This window comes from Dasypus novemcinctus, chromosome 1, assembly GCF_030445035.2.
Source record: "Dasypus novemcinctus isolate mDasNov1 chromosome 1, mDasNov1.1.hap2, whole genome shotgun sequence".
NCBI lineage: Eukaryota > Metazoa > Chordata > Mammalia > Cingulata > Dasypodidae > Dasypus > Dasypus novemcinctus.
In genome coordinates this window covers 94,413,708-94,435,000 of record NC_080673.1, presented here as the reverse complement: position 1 = coordinate 94,435,000, position 21,293 = coordinate 94,413,708, and the positions used below count along the sequence as shown (strand labels likewise).

The following is a 21,293-nucleotide window of genomic DNA, read 5'->3' as shown; positions in this document are numbered from 1 at the left end:
TCAATTCTCCGTGTGTGCTTCGCCATTCTTTTGCAGGCTGCACTTTCTTTTGCGCTGGGCGGCTCTCCTTATGGGGCACACTCCTTGCACATGGGGCTCCCCTATATGGGGACACCTCTGCGTGGCAGGGCACTCCTTGCACACATCAGCACTGTGCATGGGCCAGCTCCACACAGGTCAAGGAGGCCCAGGTTTGAACCGCGGACCTCTCATGTGGTAGGCGGATGCCCCATCCATTGGGCCAAGTCTGCTTCCCTATATTGATTTTTTAGTGTCATGCTCTTTCAGTGATCTAGAACCTTAGTTCACAGTAACTCACCCTCTATGTTCTAGGGTAAGTATCACTTCTCAGAGAAGATTTTCATGATAGCCATCCTCACCATGGAAGCTTAGGCAGCATCCCTAACCCTCGCCTCCATGCTTACATAGCATGTGCTACTTCTTTAAAGCATTGAAATTGTTAGATGTCTATCTTCACCTCTAGAAGGTGGGTCGCATGAAGGCAAGGGTATGCCTGTCCATTGCTTCACAACAAGCACTTAGCCCAGGACCTCATATCTAGTTGATGCTCAGTAATTATTTCTTGAAAGATTGCATAAATGAGTGGATGGATGAGGGGAGGGGTGGGGGATAGATGGATAGATGGTAGAGGAATTATATTATCCACATTTATCTTGTCCTTTCTTTAATCTCTCAAGTTAATACTATTTAAATTCTAGGAATTCATGGCCCAACCACAGAGAACATCCAATATGTATGTTTTTATAGAACATGTATATTATACATTTAAATTGAATGCTAATTAAAGTGTGAAGTAGAAAAACCATGTAACAGTGTCCTGGTTATACTTCTCTTTTCAGAGAAGGCCAATCATTTAATTAAAATTTTCTGCATTTAGCAACATGTATCAAACTCTTTTTATAGACTAGACATCTAGTTCCTATGGGGTAGGAGTATGTATATGTGCTCCAACAGAATGTTCTTTTCTTTCTGTGATTTAGGTAAGACTTTTGTTTTTCATAATAGAAAATTTTTCTTTCTATAGACATCTTAAAAACAGAATTACAAATGACAAATCAACAAATGAGAATAGATTACTTACTCAAAGACTGCCACTATTAGCACATTGAAACATTTCTTGTCACACATTTTTCTATAATTATATTGGTTTGTTTTTTTTCCTTATATATAGCTGAGATCAAACTCTGTGAAAAACTTTGCCCACTATTTATGCCACTTAATATTTTTGCATAAACTGTAAAATATACCAGGGAGTGAGTAGTGTATCTTCTCTTGATACTTTATTGGGTGCTGTTCAGAATCCATACTGGCATGGATGAGAAAGGAGAATTAGTTAAATAATTTGGCAGTGTACAGAGTACAGTATACAAAATTATAAGAACTCATAGCTGCTAAGCATGTCTAAATTCCTTGGAATTTTTCCCAATGTATTGTAATGTAGGTATGCATAATCATTAGCTGTAAAATTAAATGGTTCTTGGAAACCATGCACCTAAAACCATCTGAGGCTTTGCAGATTGTCAGATAACCAATTCTTCAGGTTGCTATTTCCAACTGCATGGCACAGTCCCTTCGTTTCTTTTCAAACTCATCCCATGCCACGCTTTCCATTTCTCAGTGCCCTCCATCTACTGAGAATACCTTTCTATTCTTTAAAAGTTCCAAGGAATTTCTTTGTACCTGCTGCCTGAAACACTCCCTCTTCACCCCAATACTCCACTCTTTTGCTTCATGGGTACCACATTCTTCAGGACTAAGTTTTAAATACTTTCCTCAGAGAGGCTCTGCTCGACCCCTCTTTATAAAACAGGCCCCCTGTGCCAGGAAACCTTTTTATGGCCCTGCCTCTGTAGACTTGACTCTGCCTGCCATTTGAGAATCCTTCATCTGGGAAAAAAGAGGGTTTTGAGAAACTCATAATGCCTCCTGTGTGCCAGAACTTGAGTATTGTAAGATTTGAGCTAATCCATTCTGGAGATAATTTGTATAGGTTACTACAAGGGAAGGGAACAAAAGCATGGCTTTTTTCCTACTGAGATTTTAAAACTTTCTCGAGTCATGAGAAATGAAATATCCTTGACTGCAACTTTGTGATATTTCCAGTAAGGAATAGAAAGAGTCCCCTTCTCTGAGCTCCAAGTGAGGAAAGAAAAGCTGCAGTTGGATATCAATGCTGTCAGTTATTTGGTGTGTAAAAGAGGAGGCTAGTTGTCTCACTGCCAAAGCACCAGTCAGCAGACCGTCTGTCTTCCGAGAGCTCGTTATTGAGCTCGTACCCGCTCAGGGTGGGTATGTGGGAGTGTGAGTTGTGAGAAGGGGAAGGGGCTTCTGTTTGGAATTTTGAAACAAAAAGAGAAAAAAGTTTATTTAAAAGTAGTAAGCTAAGAAATCAGTTCAAATGTTATGAGAGCTTTACTTTTATAAATACTTGCTAAAAATAACAGGGACATTGTTGAAAAAAGAACCCTTTTGACGGGTGTCTGTTTCTGAGCATTCTACATCTTTTACTCCCTGTCTTGTGAAAATAGAGCTAATTAACTCAAGGTCTGGCAAACAGAGGGGAGTCTTCCCTGGCCTTTTGCCAAGAATTCTTCTCACCCTCACCTTCCCAACCCCTCCTCACGAAGTCACTTTTCACAATATCATCTGTTTTGTTTTTCGGTCCCCCCCCCTTCCTAGCCCTTATCCCAATCTGGAATTATTCTTTCATTTTCCTACTTGCTTAATATCTGCCTGTCCCGTTAGAATGTAGGCTCCACGTGGGGCACCTGGTCAGGCTGTTCCCCCTGTCTGGTTGGGGACTAGCACAGTGCTCGGCTGTGGTTAGCAATCACATTCATTGAACAAATGAATACATGAGAGTGGAAGCCATTATTTTTAAAAAGTAGATTCTTAAGCTCTGTCCCACTTGTATTATTTTGAGTGAAAAGGGTTGACAAATGACATGGGTGGCCAAGGGGATCTCTGTATTTGCTTAGTAAACATCCATTGAGTGCCTGTCACCAGGTCAGGCCCTGGAAGTGCCACAAGGTAAGATTGATGCCCTCCAGGACCTCCGAGACCATCTTCGTGTAAATAAACTGCACTGCTTTGTGGAAGGGTGTAGTGGCGGCTTTAAGCAGGAGCTGCTGGAGTACACGAGGGAGGAATTTAATTCTGCCTGGGGCCTCGAGGTTTTCAAAGAAGCAGTCATGTTTACACTGAGTCTTGAATGAAGAGGGAAGTTTGGCAGGTTAATTAGCAGGAACCAGAACATCCCAAGCTGGGGAATAGGGGTTCGAGAGGAGCAAAGGAATAGCATGTTTGGACAGTGTTGTATTTTGTGTGTGGGGGTGGGGGTGGTGGTAGATGATTAAAGGGGGGCCAAGAAGTTTGCATTTGATCTTGAAGGAGTCATGGAACCTGCTTGAGCAAAGAAGACCATGATAAGAAATATATGTTAGAGTACAGCAACGTGTGGACTTAATTAGAGCAGTCTATTCTTGCTAGAAAGACCAAACCATTCACTGTAATTATAGCCATTGTCAGTTAAGGCAGCCTTAATTCAGAGTTCATAATAATGCATCTATTACAGAGAAGTGTCGTATCCTTCAATATTTTGTTGGAAATTGGTAGCTTTTTAAAAATGTATTTCCAGATGAACACTTTTTGCATATTTTTATGTCGAATTTTAGAAACTTTTGAAAATACTTTTTGTGTTGGGTCTACTACATTGTTACACTACAGAGCAAGCTTCACGAATTTTCATAAGAAATATAATTAAATAGTTTGAATTCTTCCAGAGGAGTGAAATGCTTCAGATTCCCCCCGCCCCATGTTCCTTGTTAGAGTTAAAGCTTCCTTATCAATACTTCATCTTAAAAAAATTCTCTCCCTTGCAGTTCCACGGCAGCCTTCAAATGACTTGTTCGAAATATTCGAAATAGAAAGAGGAATCAGTGCAGATGATGAAGCAAAGGATGATCCAGGTAGGCACTTATATCCTTTAAACCCATTATAATGCATTTTGTTCTTTCCCTCCATTTCATGAAAATAACCTTTTTTGCATGACTTTTTTAAAAAAATTCACATACAATCCATCCAAAGTATACAATCAATGGCTTTGAGTATAATCAGTATAACATATCCCTTATGTTCCCCTATTATTGCCACTTAAAAATTATTTTTAAATTTCAGTTGCTTGGTTATATTTGGTTGGGAAAATTATGCCTCTCTCTTTTTTTTCCCCCATAGCAACCTGGTTTCCCCTGTAGTTAAATCAGCTAAGCAAAAATAATTATGAATCAGCATTTTTCCTTTTTAAAAAATAAATATATAAAAAGCAATCTGTAGCCTGTGAGGAAATCATATTTTTTAAGTGACGATGTAACAAGGCCATAATTTGGCAACACTTTTGTGTTTTATTTGTACAGCTGAGCACACAGGCACAATTGGGCCAAGAAAGGATTCATGTCATTTCCCTTTGATCTCTTGGAGAGAAGTTCTGGTGGGATAGTTCAGTGTGTGTAGGAGAGAACACATGTAGTACAGATACCCTCGTTCACAAAGTCTTCTTTGTAGCTACGTGTTGAGTTTGTAATCTCCTCTCCTTTGTGATCATTTCCTTGTAGGTGTTCTCATACACAGTTGTAATTTTGATCATGGACTTTGTGGATGGATCAGGGAAAAAGACAATGACTTGCACTGGGAACCAGTTAGGGATCCAGCAGGTAAAACCATTTCATCTAATTCTCTCTGGTACTCATATCAGTTTGACCCTTTCAAAGACCCAAGTTCTGCTAATCAAGTATGTTATAACGCATTTCTCTATTTCCTTCATAAAGAGAGTAAAAACAGATCATGTCCAGCATATATATTCCCTCTTCTTTAAGTGAACTAAATGTGTTACCTATCAGCTAGGATTATATTATAGGAAGGCAGGTAACAAATTAATAGGGCAACTCAATTATGTCCCCTCCCCACACTTTTTTTTTTTTTTTTAAGATTTGAGAGATAGTAGGAAATAGTACATATTTGTGAGGTTGTGAATATCTGGAAAAAAATATTTTGACTTGGATGCTAGAGAAGTTAGTTATAAATTACCATTCCTTATTCCACAGAAAAAAGTTGTTAGGTAGATTTAGAAATAGTTCCTTAGAAAATTAATAGACTTTTAAATTTCATAATTCTTGTTAATCTACAGTTTTAGTGCTTATAAGACGTTGTATCTTCTTGTTTCAAGAAACAGAGCTACCTATTGCTGGTTTTTTTCCTCCTCTCAATAACTAAATCTTTTATGGGTAAGACCAGCTTAATGCAAGGATGAGGACTTTGGCTTATGCTTTTCCTTTTTATACTCCTTATTCTAGACCTAACAATGAAAGATACCAGATGTGAAGAAAAACTTTTAAGTGTGCTATTTAATTTATTTTACAACCTAATACTTAAATAGGTGCCTAGTATATAGGTTGAGCACAAAACTCACCAATATTAACATGAAAGAACATATGATCTGTTAAATGAATTCTTCTCAAACTTTAATGTGTGTAGAAATCACCTGGAAACTTGTTAAAATGCAGATTTTGACCCAGTAGGCCTGGTATGTGGCCTGAGATTCTGCATTTCCAACAGGCTCTGTGGGATATCTATGGTGCTGGTCATCGACCTTTATTTTGAGTGACAATGTGTTAAAAAAAAAAATCAGTTTAGATATTAGAGCCCCTAATATTGAAACATAACATACATATTTTTAAAAAATCAAATTGTAGGTGGTCTTTTTAAAAATATGAATATTCAATAATCTAAATGGGCTTTTAGATTTCTTTTAGTTAAAAATAAAATATCACTGAATGCCTCACACAGCACACATTCTCATTCTTCTATTCTCTCCTCCACTTATATAATGTTAACTCTGAGCAGGAAAAGATAATTATTAATGCTATAGATAATCTGTGGGTAAGAGAGATACCAACATTTATTTAATGTTTACTGTAGTCCTGGCTCATTGACCATCTCTTATCCACCCCGTGAAGTGTCATATTGTCTTTATTTTATAAAGGATGTATTGAGGCCCAAAAAGGTTACCTAAATTTCTTAAGACCACAGAGCTAAGGAGTGGTAAAATTTAGTGTCCAGGCTGACTTCACATCTAGGCCTTTCAGTGGCTAGCACTTCTGCAGCATTAGCCTGGGTTTTCCACTCTCCTACCATATGACCTCAATCCCTTGTACTAGTGTTCATGATCTAATTAGCAGATTGCAGGTTCATAGATCTGGTGGATTGCTGACCTGGAATAATCTGCTACATGAAGAAGTATATGTGTCAGCCTTGTATGCTAGAATGGTGAATAGTGTCCATGGTCATAATGAATAAAATTTAAGTAAGGTTCATTAGGGCAAGTAATTCATGCTATAAACAGAAGAATTCATTATCTATATAAAATACTTGATTTTGATTTTTAGAATTTAAGCATTCTATTTTAGAACCAATTTAGTACTTTGTAAAATTTTTATTATTTGTACATTTATAAATGTTTAAATGTGTTGTGACCCAAATTCCCCTTCCCTTCTATGAAAAAAAAATGTCAAGGTGATTGGAACACTAAATGATAGGCAAAACAGTTTGAAATGGACATTTGGCCATGATAGTACAGAACAAATTGAGAGGCATTCACGACTAGTTAGGCAGTTGATGGTTGAGTCTGCCTCTCTAGAGGATGCTCCTCCAAGGTTATTCCAAGTTTGTTTCAATAACTTGGATGAAGGGATGAAGACGTACTAACCAAAGTGTAGATAACACAAAGCCAGAGGGCAAGGTGACTGAGCAAACTGACACAACCAGGATCCAAAAGTTTAGATGAATAGTTCACGTTTTAGAGAGTGAAAGATAATGGGGAAGAATATAAGGAAGTGTTCAAGGTCTAGAAAACAAGTACATACCTGTAGGAGGGAGAAAGTATGCCTTAGCAGTAAGTGTGAAAAGACTTCAGAGTTTTAGTGGATATTGAAATCAGTATGAGTGAAGTCTGTGACACCACTGCCAAAAAGCTGGGTCATTTTCTAGAACGAGGAAAGGATAATTGCAGCTCATTCTGAGTTAGTTAAACCGCTTTTGAGAGTTCTTTCTGATAAAATAGAGATAATTATAGGTAACTCAGAGAAAGTGACTTGAATGGAAAGGTAACTTGAGGCCTGTGAAAAACAGATGAAGAAACTGAGCTGGTTAGTCTGGAGAAGAAACAATTGGGTATGGCTGCTTTTCTAATAGTTGGAGGGTTATCCTGTGAACAAGGGTTAGAGTTGGTGTCTGTGAACACAAGGGATGGAGAAGCTACACGGAGATCAAATTTGGTTCAGCCTCAGAAGGGACTTTTGAGTAGAACTGTCTAAATACGGGTCAGGCTGACATGGAAGTGGTGAGCTTTCTGTTGGTGGACATGTTTGATCCCTGACTGGGTGATGCATGGGAAGATATTGTAAGGGGGTTTTGAGCATTGGTTGAGGGTTGGATTAGAAAATCTCTTAAACCAGTTTTGGGAACCTCTGGTTCAGAATTGAGCAGAGTTGTCTAGCCTTGAAAACGAATGGGAAGACCAAAAGGTGGCAAAGTTGGAAGAAAGGGTTAGGTGTACATGGCATATATCAGGATGGAATTGTGAGTGGGCTTTTTAGAATTGTTGGGAAATTCTGATGGAAAATACTAATAAAGCTTAACTTCTCATCGCCTATTTTTCTTCTAGGAAGTTCAGTTGAGGTTGGTGTGTATAGTGTATATAACACATGCCCAAATTGAAGAATAACGTGTGATTAAATAAGTTATTTCTATATATTATTCTGATTTCCAACTTAATTGTTTACTTGTTTCTATCTAGATTTTGCCATTTGTAGGAACATATATTTGGATTTCCACATTTATGGGCTGTTCTAATAGTGTGAATTTCTTATGCAGGATCCAGATTTGCAAATACTTTCATGTACTAATATAGCTAAGAAAGCCCTCAAATAAAGAAAAGACCTTAAGAAGCAACTGCAAAATAACTGTCTTTGCTAATTGACCTTCCTGATGCTCCTTAGGCCTTATCACATTAGTCCTGAAGTTAATTGTGAGATAATGGAAATAATACTTTCCTCTAAGGAGTGTAAAATGGTGCTGTCAACAGATGTGGTGACATGCCACAAGCATGTAGCTGTGACCAATTGCATACACCCATTTCCAGTAGAAGCTGAGGCTGGGGCCCTTTTCCTGGAACCCTGATCTCTGGGGATTAGGATAAAAGGCAACTGACTCAGAACTCTGCCTGCTACTGATTACTGCAAGGAATTTACTTAAATGATGAGTGTGTCAAAGTGTACATACAAATATGTTTATTGCGGCATTGAAAACATTATTTGGAAAGAGAACAATATGCACGTGGAAAAATAAACAGTGAAATAGAAGGTGCCCTGCCATCCCTGGCTCCCATTGCCATCCGCATATACAGCCAGTTAATTGTATACTTGCAGCTATTAATTTGTCTGTTTATTGACATAGAAAAATGGTTATGATATATTTAAGGAAAAAAGCAAGTTGCAAACACTACAAATATATTCCCTTTTTTAAAAAAGTACATATTCATGGATATTTGTTTGCATTATTTATATAGGAAAAAGTTAAGTAGTCAAAATGTTAACAAATTATCTCTGGGTTTTAGAATTATGATTTACGTTTTCTTCATGTTTCTGTTTTCTTTCCCCTCTCTCTCTTACTCCCTTGTAATGGCCATGTTATACTTCTTTTGTTAGAAAAAAACAAAGCTATTTGCACTGACAGCAAACCATAATGACCTTATTTCTCCCTGCACTGGTTTCTCATCTGGTTCATGTGATGTAAATGAAATCACTGCAAACCTTTCATCCCATTCTCTGACTACACAGTTAACAGGTTAAAGGAATAAACATTGTTATTCTCTTTGTAAATTGAAAATTGTAAAGGCACAAACTAGTGAAAAATTAAAAACAAGCAGATTAAAATTTTTTGGTCAAATTTTGCAGTATCAATTATTTACCAAAAAAAAAATGTTGTAATGCTTTAAACTAAAAGAGGGAAAACATTTAATACAGTTTTATCAAAAGTGAAATTTTTACTTAGCAGGTAGCTTAGCTACAGTTAGCCATTTCCTTAGCTACTGTCCCAATTTGTAATGTTTCCTTTTATACCATAAAAGAATTCCTTATAGTTGGGAAAACTAAAAAGAAGGAAAAGAAAACAGGTGCCCACAGAGTAGCTCTGTAGAGGAAAAGTAGGTATAGCCTCGCTTATCAGTTTTAAATACCTACAAAAAATATTTGAAACTTTTATTAGGTTGGCTTGATTTGTTAGGTTGCTTTGTTTGCAGGCAGCTTTTGGCAGAATGATATTTGTATACATTCCACGGGGAATTAAGATAATCCTTGTTTTCTTAAAAATTGCAGGTTAACTGTAATAAGTGTACATCTTGGTTTTAGCCAAAATACCTGTCATGATTCAAAAGCTGATTCATCGAATGTAAATGTTTTGTCCCAAAATATTGTTTTTATAAATTTCAAGGACAGAGAGAGGATAAAGAATTGTGTATGTTTGTTTTTGTGATTCAAGTACATGAGTCAAGGATCTATTTCCCTGCAGGTTTTTTTGTTTTCTGTGTTTTGGAACATCATTCATTTGTTCAACAGACAGTACTAAACACCTGCCATATCTCAGGCAGTGCAACAAGGTGGTGTAGGGGAAATGTTGGTTCTGACTTCATGGGGTTTACAATCTTTTGGGTGAGAGAAATGTATAAATGTCCCAAGCGCTGAAAGACAGGGTCGGGCAGTTCCAAATGCAAATCACTACTCTGCCACCCACCTTGGGGATTATCTTTTCAAAGCCTTGGCTGCTCCTTCTGCAAAACAGATTAACAATAGTGTTCCCTTAAAAGGCTTGTTAGGAGGGTTAATTGAGACATTCCGTATAGGGCCCTTAGCACCAAGCCTGACACATGGTGAGTATGGAACTCGAAGGAACTTGCTAGAGGAGAAGACACTTGAAGAATAGGTGAGCATTCCAAAGTTTATAATGTCTTGTACAAATCAGAATAAAAGGTGATGGTTTATTTTTTAACTAGAAAATAAGTTGTGACCCCAAAACAGACACATGTGGTCAGCATTCCAGTTTTCCTCTGGACAAATCAATATCGAAACATATAGTATAGTTTTCACCTTGGCTGAAAAACAGCCTCAGGGAAGTGACCCAACTCTCATTTGTACAAGGATTCAGTGTCAAAATACCACTTTACCACCTGCAACTACCTTCTCTCTTGAGAAGCAGTGGGGCACCCCCACTTAATGCTGCTTAAACTCGTTTTTTTTTTAATTACACTTTCCCTAACAACAGAGGGAAACAAACATTGTAGTGGTAGGGGTCTGAGGACATGGTCAAAATGAAATTTTGTATTGATATTTTGTGTTCATGTAGATATAATAGGATATATGTATATAATATATAATGTTGTAGATTTGTTTTAATATGAGAATGTCCTAAACTACTTACCTCCAAATAAAATTGATGCTCCAGGAGGATGTGGTGTATTTTTCAAGTAACCCCAAAACACCTCTGCATCCTCCTGGAGTTAAGTGAACACCAGTGTGAGATGCATGGCAAATTCTGATACTTTTTTTAAGGGTTCTTCTCTCCTAAGAATCACACATACACCCCGAGATGGGTCCCTTATCTGTCTGCTCATTGTCTGCTCGTTGTGTCTGCTTGCTCTGTCTGCTTGCTGTGTCTGCTTGTTGTGTCTGCTCCTTGTCTGCTCGTCTTCTTTAGGAGGCACTGGGAACTGAACCCGGATCTCCTATGTAGGAGGTGGGTGCCCAACCGCTTTAGCCACATCTGCTCTTAAGATATGTATTTTTTAAGTGGGAGAAGGAGAGAATAAACCAGGTACATTGACCTTTAAATTATCATCTGTTCCACTCTCCAGAGATTAATTATCCACATAGAACATTGCCCCTGGCAACTTAAGGTGAATTATACCAAACTACCAACTAGGTTGGCAGGAGGTTTCAGACCATGTAACCATTCAGGGGGTGGTGAATGTGGGTATATTTGTGTATGCTCATGTATGTCTGATAATATTCCATTGGAAATTTCATAGTTTTTAGGTTACTAGTTATTACGTGTGCTTGGCATAATGTCTACTCTCCATCAGCAAAATTAATGAATATTTTCTTGTAAAAATATAAAACCATAGAATTTCAGGCAGGTATGGAAATAAGGTATATTTTGCTCCTTCAGATACCTGGCATTCTTTACAAATGACTGTCACAGTGTGCAGTTTCTTAAAAGGAAAAAAACAGAACAGCTGCTGCCCATGCTGTTTGTGCTAGAACGGGATCGGCACAGACACACATGGCCCTACTCTTCCTATTCCAGGTGGACAGTATCTGACAGTCTCGGCAGCCAAAGGCCCAGGGGGAAAAGCTGCTCGCTTGGTGCTACCTCTCGGCCACCTCATGCATTCAGGGGACCTGTGCCTATCATTCAGGCATAAGGTGACTGGGCTGCACTCCGGCACACTCCAGGTGTTTGTGAGAAAACACGGTGCCCAAGGAGCAGCCCTGTGGGGAAGAAATGGTGGCCATGGCTGGAGGCAGACACAGATCTCCTTGCGAGGGGCTGACGTCAAGAGCGTAAGTAGAATCTCAAAGAAGGCAGAACCTGGGAATCTTTGCTTTCCTAGGACAGTTCAGGGATCTGAATTTGAAGAAGGCTTGTTGTCTACAATAAGTCACATTCAGACAAAAGTTTGTTTTTCTGGGCCTCTTTCTGTCATCGCTTTTTGCTTTTTCAGCCTTCCTCATTGCCTACGACACCACCACCACCACCACTCCCTACTCTGGCAAATACTACCACCCCCTTTTTGTAAAATAAAAAAAAAAGGAATAGAAAAAGTACAAAAAGTACTGATCAACAGAAACTTGAAAGGGTGGAGGTGGTGAATTTAACCTTACCTGCTTTTCTTTCTCTTTCAGTTCCTTATATTTCAAGCTTTCACTACCATTACTCTGGAAGTGTTTCATTTTCTTTGTTGGAATGTTTCTTTAAAGTCCGATTTTCTTTTCTTCTGCCTCTGAGATCATAGTTAAGCAGTCTTGGGTGGGAACTTAGAACAATACTCTTGGAAAGCACTATTCTATTCATCACAGGATGTGGGATAAGCTTTGATTGAATATATTAATTTTATTTTGAGTAATCAAAATAGCAATGAAAAATGGTCTCTAACACCCCACCAAAATAACGAATGTATTTGAACAAAGTTTCCTCTGCATGTAGATGCTTATGAAACTTTTGCTGTTAGAAGATTTGCATCTATGTCTATGGGTAGTTTCTAGAAACAATTTTGGAAAGAAAAAGACTCCATTAATACAACTTATGTTAGTGGATTTTGATGCTTTACTTTGACTTTTTTCCCCTTAAAATGGTTTTTTCAATATATATATTGTCTGGAGAAGTTAAACAAGATGATAAATAGTTTCAAATCAGAGTACTGAAAGGTTTCTCCTATTTTTAAAGGAGCAAGGATATTCTCTATCTTCTGATAAAATATAAAAATAGTGAAACATTTTGCTCTTTACCTAGGTAAAACAACATGGCAGTTCTATTCAATTTTAAGCAAAGGGGGAAACTAAGAAACATACAAGATAGGCTGCATGATTATGATCTTTCAGCTCTTTGGCTCTTAACTTCTGCATCTTTATGTCCCATAACACTCTTCTTATTTCAGACCTTGGTAATCTTTGACTAAAGTGCCTGCTTAGTTAGCATTCCCAAATAGAAGTGGTCTATAGTTTAGAATGGCTTTTTAAAGAATAGCCTCTTCTAAGTAATGTGGTTTGTTTAAAAGTTTACTGATGAATTCAGTTTCTACCAAAAGGCAAGCCTCTTTTTTAGGTGGCATTGGCGTCTATGTTCTAGTCTTCCCTTGTGTTAAAGAAATTTAATGTTTAGTTTTGGGGACGGGTTGCCTTTATGTTGTGAACTGAGTGGGCTTGGAAAGGGGCAGAGGAGGCTTGACTGGTGTATGGTTCTCTCCCTAGGTCATCTTCAAAGGCGAAAAAAGGCGTGGTCACACTGGGGAGATTGGATTGGATGATGTGAGCTTGAAAAAAGGCCACTGCTCGGAAGAACCCTAGCAACTCCAGAACTAGCAATGAACTCTATGTTGCTTCCTCTTCTTTTCCAATCCTCACCTCCTGTCTGCTACTCCCTCTTGTTAGGCCTAGGAGAAGAGTGGGTCAGGAGAATCTGGTTGGTGACCCACGTCTTGCTGGCCTGCTTTTGTGCAATCCCAATCAACATTGGAGCCCTCTTTGAAATATAAGGGGCATCCATAGACACATACAAGCCATCTTGGGTGTTCCTGTCTCTCCTGAGTCTCTTTTAGGAAGGCTTTTGGCATGTATGACCCATACTATTCTTCATTCTGGTTACAAGGTACTCCTTGTGGCAAAACATGGGAGCAAATTATGGGAGACATTTTCAAAAGAAATCTTTGCAAATGGCCATCCTGTTTATCTGTTCAGTGTTGTACCATGAGTAGTATTGACTCCCCTTAAGATATGATATGCCCTGTGCTTGTGAAATTGGTTTTTCCTCTTCATTTAACTTAGTTCTGGTCTGAACGTGAACTCTTGACTTTTACTGCTATTTACTTTATAAAAGAAGGGTGTGTAACATATCAAGATGCAGTTATTCTTACCGTGTTACCTGTATTTTTATTTTAAGGTCAGTTATGTAGACTGGGCACGCTATCCCTTGTTAGAAGTAGTGTGTTTTGTGTAAATGTGCTATTGGTATTAAATATTTACATGTTCCTAATATTTGCTGACTCTAGTTGCAAGGTAAAAGGCAGCTTGTGATCTCTTGAGTTAAAAAAATTTATGGTGAAAAGAGAAAATTGGAAGAGTTGTCAGTTTGTGGTAGTGGAGTGAGATTTTTTAAATGATCTTGAGTTTCATCTGTACAAAGGTTAGTAAACCAGATAGACACGTAACCACAGCTAACATATAAAACTCTCACTGTTTCAGTTTATACATTCAAACCAATGTTTTTACCATAACATGGCTCTCTCTGGTAACCTGTAGACAGCTTTGTAAAAGTTCTGGTTGTTTTACAGAAAATATTCAGTTTGTTTATGGGAGTGGGGGGTGGGGCAGCATGGGGGAAGCTCCATTGGAGCAGTTTTTCACGCTGATTTTTAAATCATTATAAATTGGGCAGGTCTGATAGAAAGCCAGCCCCGTGCTTTGAGACATTGAATGTGTTGGAATGGATTCACACACATTAGAGGACAAGACTGGAATTCTAACAAACCCCCAACTGTATTTCCTCTGTGCATATTTTACCTTTATATTAAAAATCACATAACTTGTAAAAGACAACGTACTCCTGAGGCTTTTCTTCATTTCTGCTCAAGTAATCAAAATATTTTTTGCTGTTTTTGCCAGGAATCACAAAGATGATTAAAGGGTTGGAAAAAAAGATCTATGATGAAAAATTAAAGAAACTGGGATTATTCAGCCTGGAGAAGAGAAGACTGAGGGGCAAACCATTGATGGTTTTCAAGTGTATGAAGGGTTGGTGCAGAAAGGCTGGTGACCAGCTGTTCTCCATATGCACTAAGAATAGAACAAGAGGAAACAGGTTGAGACCTGAGTATGAGGGAGCATTTCCTGACAGGGACAGTTGTTAAAAAAGAAGTGTGAATCTTTTTTTTTTCTTTGAGGCTTTTAAAATATTAGATAAAAACTTACCTGTTTAAGATGGTTAAGATGGTCTTACCTCAAAGTAAAGTAGTAATTTAGAGAATCTCCCCAAAGATGTTTTTATTCTATTACTATGTAATGAAAATCCTCAGAACAAAGTAATTTGGGTTAGGCTGGGGTCTAATGTAGACAATTCTGTCTTGGCCTCTTTATGATAAGTCATAGATAAAGACAAAAGTTGTCCACCAAATGTTGAGCTCACTAAAATGTCTCTCCCTTTATGGCAAGCCTAGCAGTGTGAAAACAAAATACAAAAATGTTGTTTTTCTTGTTGTTCCAAAAGAGAGTATCACAGACATTTTAATATCTCAGTGATGTCCTGTGTGATGTTTTTGTTTTTTCTTGGTTAAGGTATAAACCTTTAACTTGTTCAACAGATGATGTTTCAGTTTTTCAAAGATACTCTACCGAGGAACACCTTCAGACAGATTTTTATCTGTTATTTTTATCTAGTACATTCTTTCTGTATGACAAGTTAACTTGTCTAAAGAAAAGTGCTGTACCCAACACCACTGCCAGGACCTTCCTTCCCCCAATTGACATAATTTGGTTTCTGTTATAAATTGCAGTCTCCCAAATTCCACAAAGTGATGGTGTTTTGTTACAATAGGATGTTTTTTTGTCATTTAACTTGGGGGGTGGGTGGCTAGTGGAGGGAGAATATAAATCATTGAGCCTTTGAGTAGAGGCCAGAAAATGTGGCCCTAGATCCATTTTAATGATTCATTTCCTTTGGGGAATGAAGGATGAAAGGGGAAAATAATTTAAAAATTTCACTTTTAGGTGCCAATAATACATTGCACTAAGCTGATGGAAGAAGTTATCCAAAGTACTGTATAACATCTTACTTGTTTATTATTTAATGTTTTCTAAAGTGTAAAGTGTTCATCGTTTTCCAAAACAGCCAAATAAAAATAAATCTTTGTAAATTAAAAACACTGTTAATACTAGTTGTCTGTTACTTCATGTTCTGAGTTTTGTTTTTTTGTGATTGGGAGAAAAGGATTGATCTAGTTCATTGATATATACACAACAGCCATCTATCCCTTGTTAGTAGTAGTGTGTTACTTCTTGGAATGCAAAGATCTTACATTTTATGCTTTCTAGATTGTAAAATATGAGACTTTCATCAGCATTCAGAGGGTAGGATTATCACAATAATTAATCCATTTCACACCTTAGACAAGTTGCTTTATTTATCTTATATATATATCATTTAGTTGTATATATTTGTTTCAAATCCTTTTATGGAAAGGCAGGATAAGCTATAAATATTTGAGTCTGTATGGATTATCAATGAAAAATAGGTCTTGTTACTAGGGGTGATTTTATAATTTATGACATGTTACTCATACTCCAATAACTTTTCTTGGTGGAAATAACAATGACCTAAAGAAACAATTAATGAAACAATGCAGCATTGAAATTAGTCCTTCTGCAGAATTATACAGATGTTCAATGGTATCTTCTTTTTCCAATACTAAGAGCACCCCTGCCAACTGGGGGACTTGGATAAATACATACTTCAAGCAAAATATAAAGAAAAATTGCATTCTTCTTATTTCAGGGAACCTTTCATTATGGTCCACTGGAGGTCTAAGAAAGTTCAGGCTTTCTGAGTATGCAAATAAAGAAGTTAGGCCTCTTCTAAAGCCCATTGTGGGGGGTGGGGGGTAGGGAAAGCAGATAATTATGGGATTACAGGGTCCAGAAAGTCATTGACTGACTGACTTAGCAGATTTTAGAGCATGCACGATGTGCATGGCTTGGGTTCAACAGTAAGTAGACTTGCCCTTTTGGGGTTTCAATCTGGAGAAGGGAATGGACATTTATCAGTCATATACATAAACGCAAAACTGCTATTCTGAAAAGCGGTGCCTTGAGGGCTCCGAAAGCGTGATGGGTTCCAAGACCTTATCGCAGGGCTTTTCAAACTTTAATATACACACAAATTTCCATGTAACTTGATAATATGCAGTGTCCACTTTGGTGGCTCTGGTGTGGGGCCCGAGAGCTGCATTTCTAACCAACTCCCAGATGATGGCAACGCTGCTCCTGGGGCCATAGTTGGAGTAACCAGGTCTTAGTCATAAAATATTCAGGGGAACTGGGACCTTAATCTCTGTTAACATTCACTTTTGGAAAGGCCTAAAGGTCCATGGTTGCACGATCTCCATATACAAATATTTGCCAAATTCCACTTTAGTTTTTTCCTCAAACTCCCTTTGGGAGGCATGGGCTAGTTAAACTTGCCCACCTGGTGCGTAACATTGCTTTATCTTAACACATGGCAGGGCCTTCAGAATAAGGTAGTCACAATTGAGGCCACTAAAATATTAATACAATGCTGTGATGCAGGAGGCCTACATCTTAGAAGACAAATTGGGGATAATTTACTAGAAATGCTTTGTAGGGCTTAGAATGCAGAAATCTGGAAGCAACCTGGAATTACGGTGGAGATTAGTTCCAACTTCATACTCTTTGGTAAGTCCTTTAAAAGCTCAAAGTTGGGCCTCAGTTAAAATACAATTTCCATTTAACAAATTTATACCTAAGAGCCTAGAAGAGCTGCCCTGTAGGCTCTGTTCCATTGTTGCCTGTAGATCTTCATTTTCCAGACAAGCCCCCTCCTGGATCTGCTTGCAAACAGCCTTTTCTATGTGTTGAATTATCTAATCAGTAGTTCCCAACTTGGAACAATTTTGATCATCAGGAAGCATTTGGTAATACCTAGAAATATTTTTGGTTGTGGCAACTGGAGGAGCCTACTGTCATGTAGTGGGCGGAGGCCAGTGATGTTACTAAAGAACCTCTAAAGCGCAGGGCAGTCCCCTACAACAAAGAATTATCCGGCCCCAAATGTCAATAGTGCCAAGGTTGAGAAACCCTCATCTAAATCACCGATTCTAAATCAATGATTCCCAAAGAGTGATTCCCAACTAACAGCTTTAGTACTGGGAACATGTTAGAAATGAATTTTTCTGGGTTCCACATTCGACCTACAGATTTGGAAACTATGGGGGTGAAGCCCTGCAATCTGTTTTGTAATAAGTTTTCCAGGTGATTCTGATGCACGTTAGTTGGAGATTATTTCTGTTTCATATATTTTCTGTTTTCTACCCTGAAACAAAGCTTCGAAAGCTTTACTACCACCGCTGTCTCACCCCTTAACTCTTAATTTTAAGGCCACTCTTTTACCAAACCTGTTCTTTTGAAAGCTGCTCAGTACCTTGTACATATATCCACATATATCTTCATGCCAATAGCATCTGGTAGTGGTGAGTAGCTACATCCACTTTCTGGGTCCCATGAGCCACACTCCCACATTTCCAGCCATCTATTGGAAAGGTTCCAGGAGATCCATAAGGGAGCCTCCGTCTTCCCAATGCCCAAACTGAAGTTTTAATCTCCCCCTTCCCTTTCCCCCATACCTGCTCCCCTCTATAATTCCCTCCATCTGAATGAAATCTCTCTTATCAATGTCATGCATCTTTGAAATCTGTACCCATATTTATTCAAATCATTGGCCAATTCTAATAGCTCTGCTTCTGTTCTTCTGTTTGCACGCCGTCCCCGCCCAACTCATAAAAGCAAAATATCTGGGGTTATATTTTTAAATCTGAAATTAACAGTGAATTTCCCCATGATGACTTCATTCATAAAGCATTTTAAATAATGGGTTAATAGTACTGCTTTGTCCCCTCTCATGAAATAGTTTTGTCTCTTTGGCAGACAAGAGCCATGGATGCAGAGCAGAATTTTTTCATTTATCCTTTTGTACTGGATGTATTTTTGTAAGCTCCTCCAAATCTGCTGTGTGTATATATATATTATATATATAAAACATTAATTCCTGCAAGGTTGAATTTACTGTCTAAACTTTCTGAACAGCTGAGAAGTGGCAATCTTTTCCTTTTTCCTTTTCAATAGAACATAAATGCATAGCCATGAGCCATCCTTTTCAGTCTTCTTAGTCAAAATATGGTGAGTGGACTAGCAGCAAAGCATCATCATCTGTGAGATTTTGTAAATGCAGACTCATGGGCCCCACTCCAAATCTATTGAATTGAAACCCACATTTTAACAAGATACCCTAGGTGATTTGTATGTATGCCCTTGAAGTTTTGCAGAGTAACACTTTAGTGTATAAAGCTTTTCTATAAAGTATAGCTTTTTCCCACATATGAGCTCCTGTGAAACAAATCTGCCTGTCCTTACCACGTTTTAGGGCAATGAGTTCTCAAAGTATGGTTCTGAAATCCATTGCATCAACATCACTACGGTACTTGTTAAAAATGAAAATCCTCAAGCCTTCCCCAGACCTCCTGAAGCTCTTGAGTGACTCTAACAGTCTGTGTTTTAACAAACCCTCCAGATGATCTTGATGCACTCCAAGTTGGAGCACCACTGTTTCAGAGATGGCAGTTCTGGGTCATCGACAAGCCCAGAAACTCCCTGCCTTCCTGCCTTCCATAATGGTTTATCGAGTGCCCACCAAATGCCAGCACTGCTGTAGGTGCCATCAAATAGCTAAAGGGATGAGGTTGAATAAGGTTTTAAGGCCAGTTCATAACTAAAACGTAAGTGGATGTTATTTCATTGGTACTATGAATTATATCATTTTGTATATATACAGCAGGTTTGCAGTTTATATGGAGCTTTCGTGGTATTTCATTTAATCCCCATTGCAGTACAAGGAAGTAGACATCATTGCCTCCTGCAAAAGACGAGGAAACTGAGTTTGAGAAAGATTAACTGACTGGTCAAGACCATACTAATATTAAGCGGCAGGGCTAATCTTGGAGCCCAAAAACACAATTCCAAAGGTATCTCTACCAGCTGTTTGAAAAGCTGAATAGAGGGGAAGTTTCAAACACAGCTGCAAACTCCAAAGTGTTTTCTACTTTTTGGGAAACATATTTCAAACATTTAGAATAATGGATAAAGACTCATGAAAACTAAAATTCACAACTTCCTCTTTAAAAGTTCAAAAACAACATAAATATAGATAGAGAGAAAGGGGTAAAGCAAATGAGGCAAACATGAGCATCTAGTGAATCTAGGTGAAAGATTTATGAGTTTTTCATTGTATAATTTTTGTAACTTTTATTTGAAAACTAAAATTCACCAGGTTTTCAAAATTTGTGTGCTTAAGTAGATTAGACACTATACTTCTTACCTATTAATCTATATCTTTTCAGGCCTTTTGTGAAATAACATCTAGGTATAAAAAGAACATATGTATGCCTACACTGTGAGAAAGCAGGGAACTGTTATATGAATAATAAACAAGATATATTTTTTCTTTTTGCAGTGAAGCATATTAATTTATGCAAATACTTTTTGTTGGGGTCAAAAATTCACTGTCTATGGGTGATTCTAGGTTGCTATTTTTATTAACAGGCTGTAGGTGGTCTAACTGTAGGTACAAAACCAATTCCATACACAGACCAAGAAGCAGTTCTGGAACTTTTAGAGTATGTCAATCTGGCTTTTAAAGTGCTTCTTTGAACCCAGTGCTTTAATTCTCAAATATAATTCTCAGTGAGCATATTTGGCGACATCTCAGCATATTTCATAATCTGTATGACACTTTACTTATGATTCACAGCTAATATTTCTTAAAATCTTTATAAATTGCTTCCCCATCTTCTACCCTAGCTTCTTTTCATTCTAGTCCAAAGCTACAGCCATGCGCTGTGCCCCCCTTACAAGCAGGGGCCACAGTGATGGTGTTTTTGGTGGTGGGTCTCCTGGGGGAGACTACTTTATAAACCTCTCTACGTCATGCTACCAGGCACCAAGGGCACACTCCATAAATATTTGATGGAAGGACATGTTGGATGGATGGATGGATGGATGGATGGATGGATGGATGAATGGATGGGTGGATGGATGGGTGGATGGATGGGTGGATGGATGGATGGGTGGGTCTCTAAGACACATAAAATAAACTATAAATCTACCTGCATCTAACAGTGAAGAAACAATCAGACAAATACAAATTGAGGGACACTTTGTAGAACAACTAGATTGGATTCTTCAAAAATGTCAGTGTCAAGAATGATGAAAAAAATAAAAGACTTGGGGACTGTTCCCCACTAAAGGACGCTACAATGACATGAAAATTAAATATAATGCATGAGGTTTTATTAGATACTAGTTTGGGAAAAAATAACTAGACCATTATTGAGACAACTAGGGGAATTTGATTTAGATAATAGTTTTTTATCAATGGAGTGTGTTAAGAATATTGCAGTTTAGGTATGTAGGTCAGAAGAATTTTTTTTTTTTGAGATTTACATGGAAGTATTTAGAGGTGAAATAAACATTGAAAGCTGTTCTCAAATGGTTCAATATCACCAACAAAATAGGTATATCAGAGAAAAAGAGAAATCAAATAGGCAAAATGTGAACATTTGGCAAATCTATGTGAAAGATTTATGAATGCTCATTGTACATTTTCTG

General features: G+C 37.9%; 2 protein-coding genes across 10 annotated transcripts in view; one reads left to right on the top strand and one right to left on the bottom strand.

Moving 5' to 3' along the window:
• NPNT (nephronectin) overlaps nt 1–15,761 on the top strand; it is an 84,099-nt gene extending 68,338 nt beyond the window's left edge. For 6 of the 9 annotated variants that reach the window (XM_004476212.5, XM_058294563.2, XM_004476209.5 and 3 more), the window contains 4 exons: nt 3,903–3,989; nt 4,632–4,730; nt 11,434–11,690; nt 13,098–15,761. In XM_004476212.5, coding sequence (XP_004476269.1) covers nt 3,903–3,989; nt 4,632–4,730; nt 11,434–11,690; nt 13,098–13,193 — 539 coding nt within the window. In that variant the 3' untranslated portion in view covers nt 13,194–15,761. The remainder of the gene's footprint in view (nt 1–3,902; nt 3,990–4,631; nt 4,731–11,433; nt 11,691–13,097) is intronic. The other 3 variants (XM_058294560.2, XM_058294556.2, XM_004476211.5) reach the window with 2 other exon arrangements.
• The window catches only part of TBCK (TBC1 domain containing kinase), a 445,069-nt gene that overhangs the window by 21,583 nt on the left and 402,193 nt on the right, over nt 1–21,293 (bottom strand). The window lies entirely within an intron of this gene.